This window comes from Catharus ustulatus, chromosome 10 (assembly GCF_009819885.2).
Source record: "Catharus ustulatus isolate bCatUst1 chromosome 10, bCatUst1.pri.v2, whole genome shotgun sequence".
In the NCBI taxonomy this organism is placed as follows: domain Eukaryota; kingdom Metazoa; phylum Chordata; class Aves; order Passeriformes; family Turdidae; genus Catharus; species Catharus ustulatus.
The window spans coordinates 22,142,486-22,168,190 of NC_046230.1; the positions used below are offsets into that span (position 1 = coordinate 22,142,486).

General features: G+C 46.8%; 1 protein-coding gene across 8 annotated transcripts in view; it reads left to right on the forward strand.

Annotated features, from left to right (window-relative positions):
* TNIK (TRAF2 and NCK interacting kinase) overlaps nucleotides 1–25,705 on the forward strand; it is a 147,231-nt gene that overhangs the window by 79,759 nt on the left and 41,767 nt on the right. For all 8 annotated transcript variants that reach the window (XM_033069082.2, XM_033069081.2, XM_033069083.2 and 5 more), the window contains exons 5-12: nucleotides 7,838–7,948; nucleotides 10,232–10,322; nucleotides 11,651–11,781; nucleotides 15,066–15,120; nucleotides 15,824–15,902; nucleotides 19,849–20,024; nucleotides 21,577–21,643; nucleotides 22,488–22,692. In XM_033069082.2, coding sequence (XP_032924973.1) covers nucleotides 7,838–7,948; nucleotides 10,232–10,322; nucleotides 11,651–11,781; nucleotides 15,066–15,120; nucleotides 15,824–15,902; nucleotides 19,849–20,024; nucleotides 21,577–21,643; nucleotides 22,488–22,692 — 915 coding nt within the window. The remainder of the gene's footprint in view (nucleotides 1–7,837; nucleotides 7,949–10,231; nucleotides 10,323–11,650; nucleotides 11,782–15,065; nucleotides 15,121–15,823; nucleotides 15,903–19,848; nucleotides 20,025–21,576; nucleotides 21,644–22,487; nucleotides 22,693–25,705) is intronic.

Here is a 25,705-nt window from a genome sequence, read left to right on the forward strand (position 1 = left end):
AAAACCATTCCATCTTCTGGCTGAAGGGAGCTGGGCACATCTCTGGGAAGATGGAGGCTGAGGGTGATTCCTGCCAGCTCTTGGTGGTGCCTCTCATGCTTCACATTTCATGAAGTCTGTGCAGGCAGATGAAGAGGAGGGGGGCAGTGAGGGGAGGTCAGGGAGATCTGTGGCTGCTCAGCCACTTTGGTGGAGTTGCCTGACGGTGCTGAAGGGCATCGAGCTGCTTTGCATCTCCATAAATCCTCAGCTGCCTCCTCCTGCTGCTTCCCTTGTCAGTGCCTTCTCGGTTATTAATTCAGCATTCCCAGAGCAGGGAGGATGGAGTTTAAATCCCCTCTATCCCTGGGGACAGACAGAGCATCAGAGCCCACTCCCTTTGGCAGCAGCTGGTGCTCAGGGGGCCAGGCAGGGCAGTGGCACCACGGGTCAGGGCTCTGGTTGTTACTGTAAAATTAATTAAAGTTGTTGTGCTGTGTTCTGAGCTTGGCTGTGCTGGTTGGAGTCTCTGGAGCAGCAGCCTGCAGTGCCTATGGCCATCAGAGCAGCAGTGTAGGTAGGACACTGCTTTCCTTAGGGGTCTGTTGGAGAGAAAGCTTTGTTGGAGTTATTGTCAGTACAATGACCTGGATGTTGTCCTGTAGTCACAAAAAGTCTTTATTTCCTCACAGCCTTGTAAATCCAGTCAATTCTGCCTTACCCATGTGTGGTTTCCAAAGCTTTTCTGTGCCTGAGCAGCCTAATTTTTCAGGGGTGACAAATATCCATGGTTCACCTGGGAGACCACAGAGATGCTGAAGAGCAGCAGCATACTCTTCCCTCTAGTTTCTGCACAACATGGGCTTCATCTTAGCAAAAACATTCATGACTTCAGCTGTTTGCCCCTGCATCCACATGCCAGAGCATCCAGTGGGAAGTGGAGGGATTCAGAGGATGTTCCTTCCAGGAGAAAACTGCAGTTGATAGACCTCTGTGCAAGCTTGTTCTCCTTGTTTCTGATACACTGAATTATTGGAAAGGCTTGAGGGCTTGGACTCCAGGGGCATTCTTAGCCTGGGTGTCCTGGTTGTTTTTGGTGGGAACTCTTATAAACCATGTTCTTTGCAGCTGGACTGGGATTCAGCAAGGCAAAAGCTGTCAGGCTGAGAAATGCTTTTTCATCCCATGAAATTTCATTTGGCTTTGACTGGTTCATAATTTTTTTTTTTCTTGTAAGTGAAATATTAAACAACCCACAATGTTCCTCCTTGTGCTGCAGGAGTGGGAAAAAAAACCCACACCAACTGTGTGCCAAGTCCCCCAGCAGTGAGAGGAGCCCTCCCTGGTGCTGGCCTCTGCTCAGTGCCTTTCCACTGCTTGGGTGTAGGGTTTGTGTGCTCTGACCAGGCAAGAGGATTTGGTTTTGTTTCTCTCCTTGAGCTCCTGTACAAAGGGCTCTTGGCATATACAGGTGTTAATAAAAGAACAGCCCAAACCTCCAAAAAGAAAAGGTCATTAGAGAACTCCTTGGATTAAGAGGCATGGTGTGAAGAGTGATGGAGTGGAGCTGTGTCAGGGGAGGTTTAAGGTGGATATTAGCAAAGGGTTGTACATCCAGGGAGTGCTTGGGCACTAGAACAGGCTCCTCAGGAAAATGCTCACAGCACCAAGCCTGACAGAATTCAGAAAGCATTTGGACAAAACTTTCAGGCACAAGGTAGAATTCTTGGGGTTTTCCTGTTTAGGATCAGGAGTTGAATTCAGTGGTGCTTATGGGGTCCCTTCCTACTCAGGATATTCTGTGATTCTTGCATGGATCCCCATCACCATGACACAGCAGGGGAGCTGTGTGTGCTGTGTCACCTTCCCATGCCCCAAGTCAGGAGGACAAACCTGGGTTTTCCCTGGTGGGTCACTTAGCCATGCAAGGGGAGAAATTGTTCATCATCCAGCTGTGCTGCTTGTTCTTCCCCCAGGGAAAGACAGACTAGATAATCTGAGTTCTCTACCAGACCACTACTTCTCCTCTCAATTTAGGGCCTTTCTCATGGGTTAGTGAAAAAAAAAAATTGTAAAAGCTTCTTTTCTTACACTGGGGTATGAAGGGGTTTTTTGTCCAGTGTTGGACTGGTGGATGTAATCCTGAGGAAGCTCCCCAGCCCTGGAGGAGAGGTGTGCTGGTGCCACTGTGTTAAATAGCTGTTGTTTCAGCATCTGATTGAATTAGGACTTGTGTGAACTCTATCAGTCTTGCCTCACAGATAAAGGCTTGTTTATTTTTCATTGGCTCTTTGTTGAAATAAAACGGTTTCTGATAATGCCCAAGTAATTCTTTTTATCGACACTCGGGAAGCTGATACGGAAATAAAAAATAGGGAACTCTTTCAGTGGAGATTAAGATCTCTCAGAAACGTGGCAGGCCTCTGACATGAAATATTGTCGGTGCTGCTGCTCCATTCCACAGCAGCCACTTGCCCTGAAAGATGAGCTCAAGCTCAGTTTCAGAAATTAGGGAGCTGTGTGGAGGGTGTTTTAGCAGATGCATCACAAATCTGCTATGTTAGGCAAAAATAAAAGGAAGCAAAAGTCATAGGGACAACCTTTATGGAACATTTAAAAAGAAATGTAAAAATATGAGGTAGGTTTATCCTCGTGTTGGATAATTGTTGCATTCTGGGGTGCTGTGGATCTTGGGGAGGATTTGTGCCTCTCTCTAGCTGAGGGGAGGGGGTCCTGCTCTAGTGCAAGGGGACAGGGTGAGCAGCAAAAACTGAGGAAATTCCAGAGGATGTGAGGATGCAGATAATCAGTTAACTGCTGCTTCTCACCTTGCTCTTCTCAGATCTAAGCTATGGGATACCATGCTGTGCATAACCCAGAGAGTTTGTTTTGAGATATTTTGGGGTGGGGTTTTTTTTAATGATGGGAGATGAGGCATTCATTAAGAAATGTGAACTGGGTGGGGGAGTTGACCCCATCCTGAAGGACCCCTGCCCTGAGCACTGCTGGAAGCTGCTGGCACTGTGATCCCCTGTGTGCAGGGTCACAGAGGTGCCACTCAGCTGGGCACTTGTCATCTGTCCTTGCTGTCCTCTGTGCACTGAGGCCATGGACACAGCAGCCACATGTGCAGAGTGTGGGGGCTGAGCAAAGGCTGGCAGCAGCCCAGAGCCCACCCAGGGCAGGGCAGAGCCTGCAGGGTCCCCAGGGCCAGCGCTGGCTTCAGTGGATGCGCTGCCATGGCAACCCTGCCCGCAGCTGCATCTGTCACCAAGGGGGACAAATTGCTCATGGGCACGTTGCCAGATCCCCACGTGGTGGGGTGGCCTCTGGGGTGTCCTCTGCAGCAGATAATCTGGGGCAGTGTGGGGGATAAGGAATGAGGGTGAATTGGGAACAGCCCCTCGGTCAGGGTGGCACTGCTGCAGCTGTGCAATGCTCAGAGCTCTGGTTGTGTAGTTGAAATGTGTTTTTTCACTCTGTTGAGTGCTAGGGACCCAATGGATTGCTTTAGGGTGATGTGAACAGAGTCAGCAGGGATCTGGAGAGCAAAAACAGGGGCAGCAAGGTTTCATTGAAAATGGAGCAGGAGCTGTCAAAGCACTGGGTTACACCTGTGCAGTTCCGAGCAGGATTGCTCTTAATCTGCTTATATACCCTGAAAAAACATTTTTGGGCAGTTGTTGATTCTTTGCATTACAGAAATTAGATCATGAAACATTTGAGAGGGGTCAGTTTTCGGTTGAACTGTGTCTCTCTTTAGTCCCTCCAAGCTCTGCAGTCCTGGGGGAATGTGAGGGGATCAGAGCTGCTCCTCTGGCTCCTGCCCAAGAGCTCAGGGTTACCAGAGCAGCTTTCTGCTGCTGTCTGCAGAGTAATCCAGCACTATTTAACTCTCACTGCTCTTCAAAGCAATGTCAGTGCTGTAAACACTGCAGGACTGTGAGCCCAGTCCCTAACCCAAAGCCATCAGCCTGCTCAGGACCGTGGTGTCAGCTGCCTGCTGTCTCCCAAGGGGCATGGATTGCTTGGCTGGGCTTGACACCAAGGGAGGTGCAGGCAAGTCATTTATTGAGGAGCTCATGTCAGAGCAGCTGAGTGCTGCTGTTGGAGAGGAGAGAGCAGAGCAGTGCTGGGTTCGTGCTCCTACCTGGGCATGCAGCTGCAGTGTCAGCCCAGCTCCAACAGGAGCAATGAAAACCTGGCCTTACCTTGCTGCTGAATGTTTTAGTTGCTGCTTAACGCCAATTTGATTGGCATTTCTGTTTCTGAAAGGGGCATCAGCTTTTCTGCTGATCCTCATGGGGAAGGTCTCTGTGTTTTTAATGCTCCATCACAGCTTTGATGTGGGTGATCAGGGACTCTTTTGCCAGGCTGTGGGGTGGGATGAGAAATTCAAATGGTCTGGGCATATGGGACCATGTTGCACCCAGTTTCTGTTTACACACAGAGCAGAAGGATTGATTTCCAGCAGCATTTAGCCTGAGTGTGTCGTGTGCTTGTTTTCTGTAACTTAAAAGAAGTCAAATTGTTCCTGGACTGAGGCATAGGAACACAGAAGGATTTGTCTTGTGTAGTAAAGGATATAATTTCAGGGGTTCCTCTGGACAAGCTGCAACAGTTCACTGTAAGATGGATTCTGGAGATGCTTGGGTTTGAGCTCTTCCAGGTAATACACAGCAGTGATTGGAACAGAGGTCTTGCCATTCCCAAACTGAGGAAAGTAGTGGTTGATTTGAAAACTGAAAAGGCTCTTTAAACAAAAAATTCATGAGACAGCAGGACACAGAGATTTACAGCTGCAGCTTCTGAATTTGCCTTGCTTATGAAGTTTGCTGTCACTCTGGCATGAAGAGCTAAGTAAATGCTAAATGAACTGTATTTAAAAATACTTCCTCAATAAATGTCCTTGCAAATTAAATTTCAGGAGATGATCTTACCTTTAGCCCATCTTGATGATAATTTTAATTATGGTTAATAAAAATTCAATATGCATTTCCAGTTTATTGTCTTACTCCATCATGACTTCATCCCTTAAGAAAATTGGTAATAATGCAAGTGTGTGAGGGCAGAACACTCACCCAGAGGTATGAGACTGATGAGAAAGTATTTTAGTATGCAAGTGCCCTTTGAAACCTTTTCTGAATGTATTATACTCTGCCCTAAAATCAGCAAGAACTTCTGCTCATTTTAATTTTTCTCCTGGAAGACTGTTGGTTTCCAGCCTGAACATACCCACAGTGTTCATAAATTGATAATATGGCAGTACCTGCATTGTTCTTCTCCCTCTCTTACCATCCTTGCTGTTGACAGTGTACACAGAGAGACCATAACCATCCATTCTCTGCGTGGCTGAACAAGCCCTCAGCTCCTCTGAGATGACCTGGTCATGTTCCTGTGACCCCTCCAGGGTGCATTGATTGTTCTTGGATGGGCTGCATCACCCAGCAGGGCATCAGCACTGTGGGTCAGGTTTGACCTGGCCTGTTGGGTGTCTCCTTGGCCTGCCATCATCTGTGGTTCCTCTCCTTGAAGACTACACTGTATGAGCTCTCACTGGGAATTCTGTGGCATCCTTCCACCTGAGGAGCATTAGAAGCCGTGAAAGCAAGAGGGGATCCCAGGGCTGCACCCAAACGTGGGGATGGGGGCTGTTCACATGAGGTGTCCATCAGCTCTCCATCAGGGACAAGGATCCTCAGGCAGCCTTGTCACCTTTCTGCTGCTGGTTTTCTTGAAGAATTCATGGCAGAGCTTTCAGGTTGTTTGTGGTGCTCAGCCGCCTTGGATCTGGAGCCTCTTGATGCTGGCAGAAATCTGCCAGTGCTGGATATTTTCCTATGGATGTTATAGGACTATGCATCTCTTAAAAAACCAAGCTGGAAACACCCCTTCTGTGACTTTCTCTTTGTCTCTCTGTTAATTTAATCTCCAGGAGGTTCACAGTTACAGATTCAGGATGCATCAGCAGGTGGATGTATTATTTCCCTCCTGGTGCAAAGTTAATCTTTGCTCTGTGGAAATCAAGGGCAGGGTAGAGGACCAAGTGAACTGCCAGCTCCATTAAAACAATCTAGCAAATTAATGGATGAGCTGTGTGCTTTTAATGGGATTTCTTCCATTTTCTTTTAATCATTGTGTTTGCCATGCACAGCATAGCCAGCTCTTCCTCTTCCTCTTGCTCCAAACCCTGGTGAGAGCCTGTGGAAGAGTTTCCATGGAGGAAAACTGGAGAGGGCAGCATTTTGGATTGCAAGATGTTTGTGGCTGGCTCAGCTATCCAGGATTTTCCTTTCCAAATTTGCTGCTGTGGTATCCCAGATGTTAGTTTAATCAGACACACATGCAGACACTGATATTCCCCACATGTCAGTGGTCCAAAGGGAGGAAAGACAGGTAAAGCAGCTTTGAAACCAATTATTCCATTATTCCCCATTCACAGAGCAATGAGTAACCAGGAGTTAGGCCATGTGGTGCCCCAGCTGGATGGCTTGGCTGCTGCTGGGGTGAAATAGCTGTAGGTATGTTCCTTGGTATTGCATGGGGTAGATTTTGGCCAGTGACCCACCCATTTCTTCTATTTCTTGAAGCTGCTTTCATGATTTAACAGGGATATTCCAATAAGTTTTCAGCACCAGTTCAGGAAGAAAAGAGAAACTTAACATCAAAACTAAAGATAGCAGCGTGGTCAAAGCCAAGTAAAGTAAAGTCTGCTCAAGTATTTTATTTAGCCTGAAGGTTTATGGCTGGATTTTATGATCATTATAATTTATGATAGTCTTAAATCACTGCATTTGTGCAATTTGGTCAGGAGTAACCCTTCTGCCATTTTAATTCTCTTCTTGGCCTGTGCTTTTAATAGTGATGTCACTTGCTTGGAGAACGTTAAATGCCATGTAAGCCTCATGTGATAAGAAACTCGAAACATGCACATCGAAGAATCTGGCAAGGAACCACTGGCAAGGGAATATCTTCAAGTAGGAAGCAGATCTGACTGGAAAACATGGTTTCACATCTTACAGGAAGCACTTGCACAGGCCTTGGAGGAGGCTTGTTGCACACAGGGCTGTGCTCGCTTTCTGGAGCACGCTGGGATCTGTGAAATCCCTGGGAGGCAGACTCGCATCCCGTGCTATTTTTGTAATGTTTATTTCACAGTTGTTCAATGACAAGATTAAGTCTAGGCTGGGTTAGATCACTATACTTCTATATTTGATATTCTGAAACTTTGTAAGTGGTACAAGTGGCAGTGGCCAGTCATGTTGGAACCAGCCTGAGCAGCAGGACTGCAGATCCCTCCTGGGAAGCCTGACACTGCTTGGCAACCTTCTCCTGAAAGGAGGTTTCCTCCTCAAAGACATGATCAGAAACAAAGTTTGTCTGGTTAAATAAAAAATAAAAATTGAAAAGTACACCTGGTTCCTAAATCATAGGAAGCTTTGGAATATCTACCTCTGTGCCTTTGTATTTTCAGATTTGAAGAACATGCATGCAAGAGGCAGAGTTTTGTTTTATTGCTGTTGATATTAAACATTGATCAGAAGTACAAAGTAGGGCATGTAGGGGTAGGGTTTGAGATTCTGATCTTATCCACTGTTTTCCAGCGCTGATTGATTCCTGTTTTGTTGCTTGCAATCCTCTGGAGGGCCACAAGCCTTTCAAGCCTTCCAGCCTTTTATTGTTTCGTTTTATAACAAACCCCAAATGTTTTACAAGCTGATAGGTTCAGGATGATGTTCCAATGGCTCTGTGTAGCACTGTGGGGTCCCCACAGAAGCAGTGCCAGCGTCAGGATGCTGCTGGTGGTGTCACTGCACAACATTAATGTCATTAATCCCATTCCTGTTCCCTTTGGCAGCTGGTGATGGAGTTCTGCGGCGCGGGCTCCGTCACTGACCTCATCAAGAACACAAAGGGCAACACCTTGAAGGAGGAGTGGATTGCCTACATCTGCAGAGAGATTCTGCGGGTACGTGTCCAGGGGGAGCTGAATGTTGTTGGCAGAGTGGCAGCTGAGTGCTCAGGGGACACAGGGAGCCTTTGGCTCCACAGATTCCGTGGATGCTGTGCTGCCATGGGCTGGAGCCTCTGCGGTGCCGGCAGGCGTGAATGATTCATGTGCCTGTATGATGCATAATAAATAAGCCCTGCTTAATGCCCTTTAGCTCTGTTAGTTGCCTGAATTTTAACCCTCTTTTTCCTTCAATGAAAATATAATCTCCTATTAGTATTAAAAGGGCAAGGATTTGTTTATATTAGAATTACGTTTTTAGTTAACAGAAAGGTGAGGACTAATGAAGTCTGTGGAAAGAAGAATCCTCATGATTAAAAAGCATCCTATGTTTTATTAAATCCACATGTCTGATTTTAATGAGGATGCTACAGCTTTTATACTCATGATATAAATGTTGGACTGAAATGTCTTAAAATGGGCCATGCCAGAGTTTTGTGTACTGGAAGATGGCAGCTTCAGCAAAGACTTTCCTGCATTTTGCATTGCTGAGGTCAGAGAATGGGGTTGTAATGGTTGCCCTGCATTAAAATCTTTGTCTCTGTGAACTGAAAATTTGTTCAAGAGAAAACAGGAATATTTGGCATGTGAAGGAAACCTGTACAAGAGCCATTCAAGTGATAGGATGAGAGGAAAGGGCCTCAGGTTGCACTAGGAGACATTTATAAAAAATTTCTTGATCAGAGGGATTGTTAAGGACTGGAACAGGCTGTCCAGGGAAGGATGGATCCCCATCCCTGAGGGGATTTAGAAGAGATGTGGCTGTGCCACTTAGAGACATGGTTTTGTGGTGGTCAGTTGTCAGGGTTATGGTTGGACTCAGTAGTCTTTAAGGTCTTTTCCAACCTAAACAATTCTTTGATTCTATGAAGGAAAATGAGGCAACATGATCTCTCCAAGTGGATGTACCTCACACTGAGGCTACCACGGTGTCCAGAAGTGACACAGCATTTCTGCATGATGTGCAGAAGATGCTGGCACTGTAACTCATCAGCTTTTGTATGGACACTGCTTTCAGTGCCAGGAGGCCACAGTTACAGGGGCTTATTTTAAGTGTTTGAGCTCCATGAGCCTGCTCCTTAAAATAGTCCCTGGCAGTGAGTCACAACCCAGCCTCTGACTCATGTCCCAGGGCCACCATCGGGTGTCACCTATTTCATTTCAGCCACACATTGGGGTGGTGGTGGATGACCTTTGTGGGGTTTGGGGTGAGGAAAGGCTCCCAGCTCCACTGCAGAACGTGGCTCATGCTTGGTTCAGACAGTGATGGACAGTTGGAATTCTAACACAAGGCTCAATCCGATGTTATTAAAGGCTTTATTGAAATCCTGTGGAATTTTCACTTTGCCTCCAATGCTCCAAGGTGCCTGTAACAAGTGTAATATGGCTAAAAAAGGACTGCTATACAGATACAATCTGTTCCACAGTTTTCCCAAGGTAACGAGCGTAAAATGACTAATAACTACCAAAAGCGATAGCAGAAATCCTTTTCTTCCTCAAATATGAATGTTTAATGTGAAGTGCAAACCTAATGCAAAATTAGTTTTTGAAGTAATCCATATTTTTCCTAAGCTGGCAATCTGGGTGGATGTTACTTTGAAATTGAAATAATAAATGAATGAAATAAAAATGTAGGTTGCAAAAAGAAATTAATGAGCTAATAAACCAGCACAACAACAAAGCTAGTTTACCTTTAGCCTTTGAGACAGGCTTTTTACTTGAGTTATATCTCTATTAGGGATATGTGAAAGTTATAACATTTGTATTTGCATGGTAGCTTTTTTAATACAAGCTTCTCAGTATACTGAAATCTAGCTTATTGGACCGATATAACAAGAGAATTGTTTTCTTCAGTTTCTGGATGATGGAAATGGAGAAAGGAGACAAACCCATTCTGTTATTTCTGCCACAGAAATGGTTCCCTGAGGCAAGGGAGCACATGGGGGAAATCATGTCTGGAGTGACAGAAGAATTTCGTTAATACAGGGTTAATACAGGTTCCTGGTGGAATGTAAAAGATTTGGTTTAAAACCCCACAGAACAGACAGGCTCCACGCCAGGCATGTCCTCCCAGCATGGGACATGGACAGTGTTTGCAGCATGTGATAAACAAAAGCATTCTCGGCTGCTTAACTCCAACTGTGAACCTTTCATTTCTGGAGCATAATTGGATGAGGAGGAATGTCAGAAAATAACATGCTTTGAACTTGGGTTCCTCTAACCTTTCTCTGAATTCTCCAGGGCTTGAGTCATCTACACCAGCACAAAGTAATTCATCGAGACATCAAGGGACAGAATGTATTGCTGACAGAAAACGCAGAAGTGAAGCTAGGTAAGAGTGGGTTAGAGCTCCTGGAAGCTGCAGGTGGGCTGGCTGGGGAGAAGCAGCAAAAATGGCTTGTTCATGACCTGGTGAAGGAGGATGGGTACCAAGAGCTCCCCTGTGGGTTTTGTTCTGTTGGCTTTGATACGTGACCTTGGGTGTTGACCAAGTGCTGTGTCTCAGACTGCCAGGGGTTGATGGCCAGGTTCTGCTTGCTGAGGTGCACTTGCAGTGCTGTTTCTGCTCAGACAGCTCTGCCACAGCTCTGGTACAGGTTAAGCAGCCAACACCAGTTTTTCATGCCCTGGATTGAAAATTGCCCTGTGTCCATCACCAGATGTTGTCAGGGGCTGTTCCCCCACAGCTGCATAGCAGTGTCCTGGAGGATAATCCATTTTCAGTTTAGCATGACATAATCCAGACTCCTTTTCCAAGCTAACCTGATGGAAGGGGTTTCATTTGTAAGAACTACTCTGAATTTTGTGCACTCTGTCACCCTGGAGAGGAGCAGGCATTGGTGTGGAGATCATATGGAAGGCAGCAGATGAGTGCAGATGATGTGCTCATGTCCTCTCTTTTTCCAGTATTGATGTTATTAAGATTGTCTTTGCACGAATAATTTATACTGGTGATGGAAGATCTCTTGCATTGGTCATGTGTGGTGCAAGCCTCCCTGTACAGCAGAATAAAACCCTGGCTTAACAGATGGCACCACCAGCTCATTGGGATTTATGCTGGTGAAGATTCCTCTCCAAGGGGAAATTCTCCAGGGCAAATCTCCAGCCATTGTGTTGTGCAAAGTGCAGTTAGTGGACCATAGAGTATTCTCTCATTGGTTTGATTTCATCGTTTTTTGCTTCATTTTGCAGCTCTCTGCTTGACATTTCTCATGGGCCTTTGTCCTTGGCCCTTAGTTCCTTAAGTCTTTTGCATTCCTGCCATTTTCAGCAAGAATTTAGGTAGAAAAATGAGGCTTCCACCAGTATTTGGCAGGCTTTAATTCAAATGAGCAAGCATAGAACAAAGGCTGCTGCTTATTCATGTTGCTAACCCTGTTTCTCATTAGTATGAGGAGCTGTGATTTCTTTTCATTGCCTCCTGGCAAGGAGGAAAAGGCAGAGGGTTTTGTACAAAACCTGGACATCAGATGATCGGCTTTGTCCTTGACTGACCTCTGTTGATGCCAGCAGAGATCAAACAGGAATGCCTTCAGCCACGTCTTCCTTCCCTGGCTGTGCAGAGCTGCTCTGAGTGAGCACAGTGTTTTACACAGAGCAGCAGAGTGTTGCTCAGGTTTGTCTCTGACCTCACCCTGCCCCGTTGTCTCCCTGCTGCAGTGGATTTTGGTGTCAGCGCGCAGCTGGACAGGACGGTGGGCAGGAGGAACACCTTCATTGGAACGCCTTACTGGATGGCCCCCGAGGTCATCGCCTGCGATGAGAATCCCGACGCCACTTATGACTTCAAGGTACCCAAACGAGCACCTTCCTGCTCAGGATCTCAGCATATCCTTGCAGCACTGAAAAACACAGTGGCAGGCAGTGCAGGCTCCTCCTGCTTCCAGGCTCTGGGATTTTGGGATGCCAGTTCCAAGTCCAACCTGAATCTTTGTTGTGCTGTTCACGTATCCAGATTTACTGTGAGAGTCTTTCCCCTTGTACAGAAAGGTGTCAGACTCGGGCTTCTTACCTGCTACCCTGCTTTTTGGTGCTGTGTATTTAAATACTCCAGTCAAACAAGCTGTATTTGCTCTATTTACTCTGGAGAGGAGTCAGGTCAGGTTTAGAAAGGGTAAAATCACATCCTCTGGCCTGCAGGCTGATATTCACAGGGAGTTGTGAAGGCTGCCACACAATCAGACGTTTAGGGGGCTGACCTACTTTTCACATGTCTCTCCAGCCTGTTTGAAGTTTATTTTTGGATCAGTGGCAGCACAATGTCGCTGCTGAGTTATAATGTGGCACAGAGCCCTGTGCCATGCAGCAGATCCATAGGAAGGAGTCCCACCTGCCCATTCAAACCACAGCGAGCTCTGATGTTCAAACCAGGGAGAGCTTATCCTGTTTCTGCCTTACTACAAGTTTCTGGACACACATCTGTAGAAATATCCCTTGGTTTTGTGTGCCTTGTTTTTTTGAAGTGTCCAGAACTTGAATTTCCAGCTCCCGACCTCCTAAGGTCCACTGGGTGTATCCAGAGAGGAGAGCAGGGCATTGACACATGAACTGTGGGGGTGAAGTTCAAACATATGTGAAGCTTGCTGTACTTCTGTTCATGTGCATGCTGAGAGGTCACTTTGCAAGGTGATGTTTAAAAAGGACTTTGAGACCCTCTGGTGTGAGCTGCTTTCTAAAAGTAGAACACTCCAGTGTGACAGAGCCATAGCTCACTACTGTGATACAATTTCGGCTGCAATTACTGATTGTTCAGAGAAATTTTTGAGAAGTGAGTGATTTTAAGGAAGCCAAATGATGCTTTGCTATTGCAGCCATTTAAGTGCATCAGTCAACTTTTGAACTGATGGTTTTCCGGAGAGCAGCTCTCCAGTCTGAGTTCAGGCTCTGGGTTACGGAAATTGTTAATGACGGGGACATGTAGAAATAGTTTAATCTCCAATTACTTATTACTCTTTGATTAACCAATTACAACAGGCATTTCCTCAGCTCTGCTGAGGGCAGTGCTTCATGACAGGGCTGCACCCTGCACTGCTGCTCTCAACACTTCACCAACAGCTGCCTGTCATTAATCACAGCTTTTTGTTATCATTTTTTTTAAAAGGACTGATCTCTTCATAGGCTACTTTCTACCCTCTGAAATCCCCGAGGATTTTCCTCTTGCCAGAATAACTGGGGCACTTAATATGCTGTGGACTGATGCACAGGCTCCAGGACCAGAATCCCTGTATTGTCCCCGAGGATCAGATGCTCGCAGCGAGCCGGGCGCTCGCCCCTCTGAAGTTGGCTCTGCCATTTTCCCGTGGCTGGGGGTGTGGAACAGGAGGCTGATTGCTGCTGACACGCTCCTTGCAGGGTGCTTTCAGAGCTCCTGGTGATGTGGGAGCCACTGGACATTAGTCCATGCCCTGGATCACATCCTTGCACCTGATGCTCTTGCTTTGAAGTAGGATGGGGAGGATGTAAATTATAATTATTTCTTTTAAAAGGGATGCAAATCAGATGCTCTCAGGTTTTAGCTGACTGGCTTAAAATACTGAATACAAAAAATGAGATTTATAGGGTGAGAGAAGGAATCCTCACAGGCTTAATCTGTTGGACAAAAAGCCTCTGATCTCACTGTTTTCTTAGCTAGAAAGAGATGCCTGTGTAATCTATGGACGGAGGCAGTAAATACCTCCTCACATAAATAAACCACTTTAAAAAAGAACAAATAGAACCCCCCTGCTGTTGAGGTTGTTGTTTTTTTCCCCAGCCAGTCTTCCTTTTTTCTTTAGAGATATCTTGTCAATAAGCTTGGAATCAAAAGGAGGGGGAGAAGGGAGCCTGCTTCCCTTCCCAAGTCAAGGCAATGTAAATACATTAGCACAGCATCCCTTTGCTGGGTGGACTGAAAGGCTTTTCAGTCTTAAAAATAAAAACCACACAAAAAAAAAAAAAATTCCTGAATTCCAGATCATTATAAAATGTGTACTTCCCGCTGAGTTTTCTGCTTTCTCTGGGAGACTTAGAGAGGTGATAATCCCTTTATGTATTCCTCCAGCTTTAAGATCACTTGGCATCCTGCATATAATACTGGGCACCTCAATATGGAAAGACACATTAGGAATTTGGAAGGAGTTCAGTGGCAACCCAGAAGGAAGGGGTCATGTGTGCTGAATCATGTGGAAAGACTGTGATAATTAAGTATGCAGCAGAAATCCCAGCTGACCAGAAACAAAGAATGGATGAGACTGTGCTGTGAAAGGGCTGAAAAAAAGATTTGAGAGAGAATTTTTAAGCAGGTACAAAGATGTGTAGCAAGGACGGAATTTGTTGAGGGAGAGCTTGAGCTAAAAATGAGGAAAAGTGCCTTGAAATTGGAAATCTAAGTTGCCTTTCCTGGAGGGTGTTTGTGAAAAGGTGCTTGTGGTTCCTAGAGGCTCTCTAGCCCTGGCTGGGCTTTTGGGACTCTGTGCTGGGAAAAACAACCTTTCTGGGATTTACTCACTAAATGGTAGGTTTAGAGGCTTGAGGCAGTTTAGAAAGAGCAGCTCATGACCTGGAGAGGAGAAAAGTGAAGTGAGACTGCAGGGACATGGCAGAAAGCAGGGCAAGGGAGAGCTGGATGTACAAGAGGAAGGCTGGAAGGCAGAGTCCATCCCTTCCAGCCTTAGGGAAAGCAGCAGCATTGTTCCACTTGTGTTCCCAGTCCAGCAGATGGGTTGTACTCATTGTCTCTCCCTGGGCACGTTCAACCTCTGCCTCCTGCCCTGCCAGGAGAGCCAGTCCATCCACTGGGGCTCATTACCAGGGCTGGGGGTGCAGCCACAGCTCATTGGTGATGGTGGGGTGGGGAGGAGGCACTGGAGGGCAGCTCACTGCAGCTGGTGTGATAGGAGCTGGGGATTTGGGTGTTCCTGTTGGCAGGGGAAAAGCTGGAAGGAAGAGTGTTACAGGTATGAAATCAAAGTTTCCCAAATAGGTGCACTGCTCTGATCCTTCAGGAGACTCAGGGCTGAGCAAGGCTTGGGAGCAGGGTAAATAAATGTGTGCATTTGTGCTTCCACTGGCAATGTCCCTCTGCTTTCTTTCACAGAGTGACTTGTGGTCTCTGGGGATAACAGCCATCGAGATGGCCGAAGGTGCTCCCCGTGAGTAGTCATGGCTCTGTTCATTATCCCTGGGTTCTAACATGCTGGGGTTTGCTGAGCACCAACCAGAAACACCACCTCAAGGTTTTCCCTGGGGTTGCTGAGGTGCAGCTCTCAGCACTATGGGGATAAAGCTGCCAGGGCCCAGGGGGCAGGGTGGGCAGTGAGCAAAGGCAGACCTGTGTGACACCTGATGCATCTTTGAGCACTCTGGGACATGGTTTCCTCAAATAAAACACAGATGAAGATGGGGTGGAGGACTGGAAGGCAGGTAAAACTCCTCAGAGCTGGTGTGACACTGGTGGTGACATGCTGGGTTCACCTGGGTGCACCTGTACCAGTCACACTGCCACAGTTTTCAGCATTATCCTGGCACTGTCCTTGCTGGAAAATGCAAGTAAATAAAGCAGAGCATCATGCTATGGTGTGGCTGCCCCATGCTCTGGCCTATTGCTGAGGACCTGGAGCTGCAGGAGCAGAGATGTCCCCAGCCAGCCCCTGAGGTGACCCTGGTGGTGCTGGGGACACTCACAGCCCTTGGATGGGGACATCAGCCCTCACCTGAGCCCCGGGGCTGGGGGTTGTCTGTGGGGGATTGTTGCTTCAGTCATCCTTCCATGAGGGTCTGGCAGCCTCAGAGGATACTCAGATCTCCCAGTTGGATGTCTGTGCTGTATTTAATGCCTGTTCTTACAAATTGCAGCTCTGTGTGACATGCATCCCATGAGAGCCCTCTTCCTCATCCCCCGCAACCCGGCCCCGAGGTTGAAATCAAAGAAGTGGTGAGTTTCTTTGCTCAATCTTTAGGGACTGTAAAAATGTTTCTGGAGCAACCTTTTTCTGCATCTGAGCATGCTGGGGACATGGTGTTGATATTTATGTAGTTTTGGGGGTTGCAATAGTCTCCAGCATCACTCTGGTGAGTGCAGGTTTGGGTTTTGGTCTCCTATGGAGAGGAAATTTGTTCTGAAGGATCAGGTGTGCAGAGAGAGCAGCACACTCACCCTGCCATTTCACAGTGCAGAGTTGTCTTTTCCAGGGCAGTTTGTGCAGCCTGAAGTCTGATGACACTTTGCTTGGCTCCCGTTTCGTTCCAGTCAGGTTCCGTTCTCAAGTGGAAACATGTATCCCAGCCAAAAAAAAAGAGGATGGTTTATCTTGAAGGCCCAGGAATGCAGAGATTTGTACTTAGTTTGGGCTTTATTTTGAAATTTTGCAGGAAAAGATACATCACTGTTTGGGGGAAGATGGGGGCAGGGAAAAGGGAAAGAACGTGAGGCATGCCAGTAAAAACCCACAGGAAAAATATTCCCAAAGCCCAGCCACATGTTGTTTTGTTACTGTATGTTCTGTATTGATGGAAGTGGAGTCCTTAAAAACACTTGTCTTTGGTTTGTGCTGTTTTCCTGCCCCAAGTTCAGCAGGAAAGATCTGCCACATATTAGAGACAGCACTACCCCTCGTTCCCAGATGGGCTGAGCTCACAGAGGAAAGCTTTGCCTTAATCCTTTAAGTTTTGCTTAATATCTTATTGATTACACACCAGTAAAAAGGAGGAGAGCCCATGGTATGTACTGATGACACTTGGGGCAACAGCAGCTGCTATTATATTGCTGACAGAGGAGCAAGAGGGACTTGGAGTCCTCTGCTTTGCATGCATGGTGTTGGGCTTTTAGAACCAACCTAAAAAAATCACCCAGGCTTTGGCAGGAGACATCTCAAGTTTTGTCAGCCTGATCATCAGCTGCTCCAGTACCAAACCAGGAGGAGAGGGACCATTCCCAGCTGGCTCTGCAGAGGGTGTCAGATATTCTTGCTCTCTTTGCATGACCTTTTGAGGATACCATTAGTCAGCTGAGAAAATAGTGTAGGTGCTTGTTTTCTGCCAGATCACCAGTCTGCTCCTTTGTTATCCTTACTCCTACAGCACTAAAAGAATTGTGAGACTTGAGAATTTATTTTTCATACAGAAGTGCTGTTTATTCAACAAAGACTCCCTCAGCCTCCAGGCAGAGGGGAGCTGATGAAAGCAGATTTTGAGCAGGCTGTTTCCTTGTGTCCTTAAGGTAAAAATGAAGCTGGGATGGAATTTGTATTTTTGTCCCTGCCCTGCAATCACAGGATGTGCTTAGAGCAGGGTGGGTGTTCCTGGGCACCACCTTCCCACACACATCTGGCAGCTGTCCCAGGTTTGCACATCCTGTGGGGTCTGCCTGGGGACATTTGGTCTGCCCAGAGTTGTGCTCTGCCTGTGCCAGGGGTGGCATCCTGGGTGCTTTGATGGAGGGATCTTCTGGGAAACCATCGTGTACAAACTCCAGCTTCAAGAGGCAGCTTGGTGCTCACCTGGCCTCTGCTACCCTTCCATGAGCAAGCAGGCATCCCTGGTGTCCATCAGAGCTGGGACATGTGTACCTCAGCTAACTCACACCTTTACTCATCTTCCAAGCTGTCATTGCAGTGAAAAATTCCAAAGGATCCAGATGAATCCCCACCAACTCCTTGAAAGCAAATTTTTGCAGCATTTTCAGTGTGGCACTGGGCAGATTTGCTGTCCTTGGCTCATTTCTCAGCTGGAGGATTTTGGGCCTTGCCAGGATGAGTCCTGAAATTCTGCAGCACATCCCAGGAATAGTGCAGATGTTTGATCAGGCTTTTGGGGTGGCTCCCTGGCAGTCATTGGGCTGGTTTTCACAGCCACAGGTCACAAGAGCAGAACAAAATGGAGAAAGGTTCAACTTGAGTTTGTCCTTGTTTTTGTGCACAGGAACATATAAATAAAAGTACACTACATAGGCAGACCATCTTTTTCCTTGCATGTGAAAGTAATGAAGGGACTCCAGCCCCTTTGAGGGTAAGTCAGGAAAGCCAAGAGAGAACACTGCATGGGAGCTTGGCCTCAAGTAAAAATTGCAGAGAGGAAAATAATTTTGTTGCTTGCTAAATCCTCCAAGTAACTTTTAAAACATTGCTGTGTTCCTATGAAATTAAAGTCTTTGGTGTGTCGTTTTCTTTCCCAATTAAAGCCAGCCAGCAATGAAGCTTTATTTTCCTGTTCCCTTGTTTGCAGGCAAAATGAACTCCAACTTGAGTGATTTTGTTCCCATAAGCCATCTCTAGCCCTGCATTGTAAAAGACATGAAACCTCTTTGTTAATGAGGTGATATTTGCACTGTGATACCACTTTCCATCCAAGCAGCTGCAAAGGCTTTGCAAACATTGATTTAAGCTTTACAAACCCCAGGAGCTGGAGGAATGTGTGCTTCAGGAAGGTGGGCTGACCTGGGCCTGGGGAAGGGATGAAACGTGTGGTGGAGTCCTCCTGGATCAGAGCCAGGGAGAAAGCCATGGACTTCAGCTCCAGTGAGGGCTGAACTGTGCCACTGGACAGACTGGCTTGTTGGACAGAGGAAGATTTTGGGAAATGCAGAAGCCTGAGCTGGAAAATGGGTGGGAAATCCCTGTCCATAGCTGCTCAGGCAGCAAAGGTGTCCTAGGGCATCACAGGGCACTGGGAGGCCCATCCCATCACTTCCAGGAGGAAAACTTTTCAGCTACTTCACCTGCTCTGTGTTTGCACATGCTGTGGAGCACACATCCAGCACTGGAGTCTCTCCAGCTTCACACCATCAAGGGAGAATCATATTTTAGAAGTGTATTTTTTTTGAACATCACACTGATTGTCCCTTCTGGGTACACTGAAACACTGTGTTTCTCAAGGCAAGGTGGGGAAGGCAGATTTGCTCATTAGCAAAGCTGGAGGGAAGATTTAATTGGATCCAGTAGCATATTTTATTTTTGCATCTCAATTTGTATGGATTAGCACTTAAAAGATAAATCACTTTTAGTCTGACATCTTAAAAGTAAAATCCCTGAAAGCTTATTGTTTTACTTCTAATGCAATTCTGTAGTATCTGTTGGCTTCTGACATTAATTTATATTCATTTTCTTATTTGCTAAAGCAGCATAGACTACAGTAGCCTGTCAACATCTTCCTTTCTTGTAAATCCCTGTTCTCTTGAGTTTATAATGTGGTGAAATTAGTTCCAGGAAAACTTTGGATTTGCAGCACTTGAGACTAAGACAAATTTGTTTATTAAAGATTTGGCTGAAACTGTTTTAGCTGAGACTGAATGTAACTTTGTGGGCAGGGAGGCTGTGAGGAGGGCAGGGCTCTGTTTCCATCTCCATCAAAAGAACATGTCCCACTCTCTTGGATCAGGGGGTCTGGGGCTTGGTGGCTCCCTGGACCTGGTGGGCTGTGATGCTGCTGAGAGAGCAGGGAAGGGCTGCAGGCAGCAGCAGCATCACCCAAAGGTTGCCTGAAATCTACCAAGCCCTGCAATGTTGGGACTTCAATCTAAAAAAAATAATTAAAAATTTAACCTGGCTTGTCCCACTCACCATCACAAAGATTCATCTCTTGAAACACTGCCCAGGGGGCTATAAAATATGAGAAACCATCCACTCAGGCAGTGTGTTTATATCTGTGTGTGTTGTAGCTCATTTCTACCTGCAGGAGCACTCCCTTGCTTTTTCTGCTTCCCATTGGTGACATCTTGCTTTGGTTTTTCTTTGGTCATACAGATGGTTCTCAGCTTTCTGGGATAATGAGCGAGCACCGAGAAAAATCTTCTCAAATACCAACAAATCTTTTTCACTTCCCAACATGAGAATCAATATATTTACCTGGCTTTTTTTGTACCTTCCTTCCCTGTTCTTCACCAGGTCTAAAAAGTTTCAGTCCTTCATTGAGAGCTGCCTAGTGAAGAACCACAGCCAGAGACCAACCACGGAGCAGCTGATGAAGCATCCCTTCATCCGAGACCAGCCCAACGAAAGGCAGGTCCGCATCCAGCTCAAGGACCACATCGACAGGACTAAAAAGAAGCGAGGAGAGAAAGGTCAGTGGAGAAGAGAGGAGGGTTAGTGGAGAGGGAGCAGCACTCTGAGCAATCGTTGGCCTCTGCCATGTGCTCAGATATCTCTGTCTGGGCAACCCTGCCATGTGCTTGGGGATCCCTAGTGCAGACCAAGACAGATCCATGAGGACTGGGTTGCCCATGGTCTCAGTACCAGTTCCCCTCACTCACATGGCTGAGTTTGTTTGCAATCTTGTTAAATTCAATAGGTGTGATCCCTCAGGTGGTTTTGGGGACAGATTGTTTTGTTTGGTTTGATTCCTCTCAGTCATTGGAATTAAAATAAATACCTGTAACTAAACAATGGGTGTTCATGCAAAGCAGACAGGTGACTGTCATTAGAGTTAATGAGTGTTTTTAAATTTGGGTTTTTTCCTAATGAAAAATGATGCCTTTTTTTAGTCCAGGTGGTAATTTCCACATGGAACATCTAAGCTTTGATTCATTAAAGCGTGTGTATAAAATTTACGTTCGCATAGATCCGTGCTGGCGTGTGGGAGGGTGAAGCTGCTAAGCTGAATTTTCCCCAGCTCACGTATTTCATGCCAAGTGTGTTGATCTACGTGACATCCCTGCAGCACCAGCGATGAGCAGAGCTGTGCAAACGAACATCCAGATAAGACCCTTGCCCCAAAGCAATTCTGCTGACTAGGAATAACCTATTAAACTGGATGTTTTCAGTGAACTCTCCAGGCCCTATCAAAGTCCTCTGCAAGAAAGATCAGATAGCAGAAGAAACTTGTTAAAGTATTCAGCTGCTTGTGAACTGAATTTTAATTTGAAAGCTCATTTGTAGAATCCAGCAAATTAATACGTTGCTATTTCTCTTCCTATTGGTAGCGGAATTAATTTTTCATGCGTACCTTCCAGCCCCTTGTAATAGATTTCACTACAATCAAAACAATAAAATGGGATCCCAGTGAAGTATTAAATGTGTTTAGTCTGGCAAATGAAGGTTGGACCCTAGAGATGGAGAGTAATTGGATAAATGCGAGCCTTTCTTTGACTGTAATTCCCTTCATCCGATAAAGATGATATCCCAACAGAAATTGCAGTATGTAACACAACATTGCAGTGAGCTTTTATGTAGATATCTTCATTGCCTGGAAATTACATGGATTTGCATAGGAAGAGCATATGTTTAGGGAAAGAGGAGCTGGTGCCTTCAGAGCCTTGGTTAAATCCCATATTCCTGTGGCTGTGGCTCCAGCAGCTGGTGGTGCAACTTCTGTTGCAGAGCCATACTGAAAAAGGGGATCACTCGCTGTCATATGGGGATAAATTCTTATTTCAAGGACACCCCCATCTTTACATCAAGGGGCTGTGGTTGTCAGGGCTGTTGCCCACTGTGCTGGTGCTTCCTTGGCCTTGTGGCCCCCATAAAACCACAAAATGCAGAGCAGTGATGCTGCTTATTCCTGGTCATGCGAGGTAAAGAGAATTGGCTGTTCTGCCTTCAGAGCTCTGGGGTTTTCAGCCACTGGAAAAACAAATGAACCCAGCAAAGGGCACTGATGAGCAATTCTGTTCCTAGATGAGACAGAGTATGAGTACAGTGGAAGTGAGGAGGAGGAGGAGGAAAATGACTCTGGAGAGCCGAGGTAAGAATCAGCATTTCGTTTGTGCCCTTACATCCCTTTAGCGCTGTATAAAATCAGCTTGGATTATGGGCTCATATGAACTAGAAATGGAAAAAGGACAGTCTGAGCACTGAGTCCTGTTCCCTGGCAGAGCAGAGGAAGTTCTTGCTGCCGGGTGGTGCGTGGGTATAAACTGATGCTCTGGATCACCTTAACCAAAAGCTGGGGAAGAAAACCCCATTGCCTGTGGGATCTGCAGCACAACATGGTGCTGTCATGGGAATGTGGATATTGAGATGTGGAAAAATGTGAGGTGAAATTAAAAAACTCTTTAAAATGTGGTTCCTTACATCCAAGTGTAACTCCCTGTTCCCATGTAATTTTTCCCCATGGAACCTCCCAGGTGCTGCTGCAAAGCACTGTGGGGCTGGAACTTTCTTTGGTGACATTTTTCAGAGCCGTTGTAATTATTATCAGGTTATTCCATTATTTCACTGAGATAATGTAGTATTTTAATAGCTGGCAATGATTCATGCTAAATGTGCTTTGTGCACAGCTAAATATAGTGTGTGCCAGCCACTGCAGCACAAGAAGCTTTGGTTAGAAACTTAATGTAAAGGAAACTTTTCCATTTACAGTGAGTAAATGACCGGTGAGCCTTGAGCTCTGTCACCCTGCTCTGTCACTTGCAAGCCCCCATCCCTCCATCTACTGCTGCCCTGCCCAAACTCTGTCAGAAAGAGTGAGACAGGTGAACAATCCTGTGTTCAGATGCTGTTGGGATGAAGGGCAGGGGGGCCACACTGGAAAATCACTCAGGAGGCTCAGGGCTGTAGGGAGGGATCTCTGACACTTGTGTGTGCAGCTCCATCCTGAACCTGCCCGGGGAGTCGACGCTGCGGCGGGATTTCCTGCGCCTGCAGCTGGCCAACAAGGAGCGCTCGGAGGCGCTGCGGCGGCAGCAGCTGGAGCAGCAGCAGCGCGAGAACGAGGAGCACAAGCGGCAGTTGTTGGCCGAGCGGCAGAAGCGCATCGAGGAGCAGAAGGAGCAGAGGAGAAGGCTGGAGGAGGTAACTGGCCAGGGCTGAGCTGGTTTTGGGTGGAACAGCAGAGTCCCAAGGTCTCATCCTGGTTTAAGGTCATGTGCTGACCTCTCTAGGCAGTAGCCCCAAACATTTTGTTGCACTGGTCAAGGCCCTCTGCTCATCCTCCAGCCACTCTCCTCACCGTAGCAAGTGTTGCCAGCTTTTGTGAAGGTAATGGAACTGGTTTGCTATAAATAATCCATTGGAATATCAAACCTAGAGGGGTCCCTGGAGCTACTGAGCAAAGTTAGCCCATGACTAGGGTGACATCTGTATTCAGTTGAGGTGAGCAATCCAGCATCTGTCAAGTTCATTATCATTATTTGTTCCTGTGGACTGTTACAGTTGAGAAGAAGCCCTATCCCTGGATCCATGTGCCATTTGTGTCCCATTTAATCCCCAATTTCAACTTCAGTCCTTACAGTCCCTGCCAATTACAATTTCTCTTGCAGGGAAGGGGCAGATGCCTGCCTGACTTGTGCAATGATCCATATGTGCCCCAAAGGATAAGATTTCATTACCCTTGTCTTAACATACCAGCCACAAATGCAATCAGTCATAAAATTATCCACCCCATTTAAAATCCAGCTGTAGAATTTGACCGTGTGACTTTGGGTGTCCCTGAGCTGCTCAGCCTGGCCACGTGCTCTGGAGGAAGTGCTGGCTTTTGCTTTAGCTCCTGGTTCTTGTATAGAAGAGGTTCACAAAAAAAATAAAGGCTTTTTTCCCCATCTCTTGGGGTTTTTTGATGGGGTTTTGCAAAAAGACACCCATTGTCTTGCTCTGAGCTCAGCCCAAGTGACTGACTGAAGGGTTCATACATTGAGGGACATTAAATTAGCTTTCTGAAGAGGTCACAAATAGGTCTGGTAAAAGGATTTGTGGTAAATGGACCATTAGAGCATTCACCCCCTTAATTTGCACGAGCAAGAGGTCTATTACCCTGGTCACCAGTCTCTCCCTGTACTGGGTAATGCCTCAGGCCAGGGGCACAGACAGGAAGGAATTTCAGGCAGCTGATGGTGATGATGGGATGGTATGGCCCCTCTTCGAGGTGGTCCTCTGAGCCCCTCCAGGGCAAAAATCAACACAGGCAAATCCCAGGCAAAGCATTTTTTCAGTCTGGTAAATATGTAGGTCTGTCGTGGTTCAGAGCACAAAGTGTTCAATACTTTGTAGGTCAGGCTTTGCTAGAGCCCTGCACCCATCCCTTGGGTGGCAATCTGCTTTGGGAGAGGACAAGGTTTGCACACAGATGCACCCCAAAATCCCCTGGCCCAGTGGATGTTTGTGAGGACTGTTGTAAGGAGGCCTGGCTCTGTCTTTGTCCCAGCCTGCTTGCTGCAAGCAGTACAGGAGCAGAACAAGAGCAGAATAAAAGCAGACACCAGATTAGCTGCAATCCTGTAATGAATACAATGCTTGCTGCTGTATTAATATGTTCTCTTCACATAGAAGAAAATTGTTCTCTCTTTGCTGCTTCCCAGGCAGGTTTTGAATGAAGGACTAATCCCTTTGCTAAGCTGGGGAGCTCTGCCCTGAGCTACAGAGTTGCTGCCTTGTTGGGTCAGGCTGTGCTCCGTCCCCTGGGCCCTTCCAGTTCCCTTCTGTTGTGTCCCCAAGTTATTAAAAGTTAATGCCACCATAGCCAGGATTTAAACCCCATGCCTTTTCTAGTGGCTCTGAACAGGCCTGTTGGGCTCTTCACCCACTGCCTTCTTCCCAGCTACCTTACAGCTTTTGGACCTCATTTGGAAGGGAGATGTGCTGGAGCAAAGCTGGCCAAGAGGTGTTTGCTCGTGCCATGTCAGAGGAGTGGGGAAGGGCAGGGGGGCTGTAGGTGAAGAGCATCCTCTGCCCCCTTGATGTGATCAGTCCCATGAGCTCTGCCAGGACCAAGGCAGATGCTGGCACCAGCTGGCACCTGTGGTAGCCCCAGCATCTTCTCTAGTGCCCGTTTCCTCTGGTCCATCTGGCCAGGTTTAGCTTCACCTGCATCCAGGCACAGAGTAAAAAAAGCTCTGTTCTCTATTAGACACCGTTTGCGTGGCGAGCAAGGAGCAGCTGAGTTGCTATGGTGAGGATTAAAGCTGGAGTCCTTGAAAGAGGTTTGCAACCTTCTGCCACAAACGTGGTGGGTTGTGGCAGTGGTGAGGACAGATGCTCCCCAGCATGGCTGGCTGTGGCTTTGCCAGCTGCAAGGTGCCCTGAATCTGCAAAACCAGAGAATCTGTAAATGCAGAGATTAGCACATAAAGTTTCATCACTGCTGCAGGGATACGGTTTGGTCTTTGCCCTTCCTGGATATTTTGGGGCAGGAAACACCTGATGGGCAGACAGAGGTAACCAGCAGCAGCTGTCACAGTTTGGTGTGGCTGTGCTGAGGCTCCCAGCACACTCCATGGATGGGGAGTGCTGCTGCAGCACTTGTACCCATCCCAGCAGCACCCAAAGGCTCCAGCAGCAGCCAGGCTGCTGCTCTTGGGCCTCTCTGCTTTTTCCAACACCAGTTTTGCACTGACTTTGTTGATGACTCTTGGGCAGGGGTTTATTTTGGTTAATGGGAACAGGATTTCTTCCATGCTACTTTATGGTCTGACTAAGATGGGGTGTGCCTCCAGCAGGCAACACTGGTACCAGCAGATCTCTGGGGGAAGAGACCAGTGGAAGACTCAGATTACTGTGTTTTCAAAATAAATTTGACCTTTAAAACACAGTAGAGCAGCCGGGACAAATAAACCCTTGGAGCTGGTGGCTTTTGGGTCTCCTAAGTCAGCCTGTTCAAGCTGCCAAACATATTTCTGTGTTTACAGAAAGAGCTCCTACTCATCATAAGATGCCATAGAGGTGTCCAGGCTGAGGGAGTGAGCTGGCATTTGGGCCCAAGTGCAGCTCCAAAAGGATTGATGTAGAAGGATGCCAAGCTCAGAAATGCCTGGACTTAATTTGTGCTGGAGATGCACAGCAGAAGAGCTGAAGAAAGGCCTTTGTGGGATAA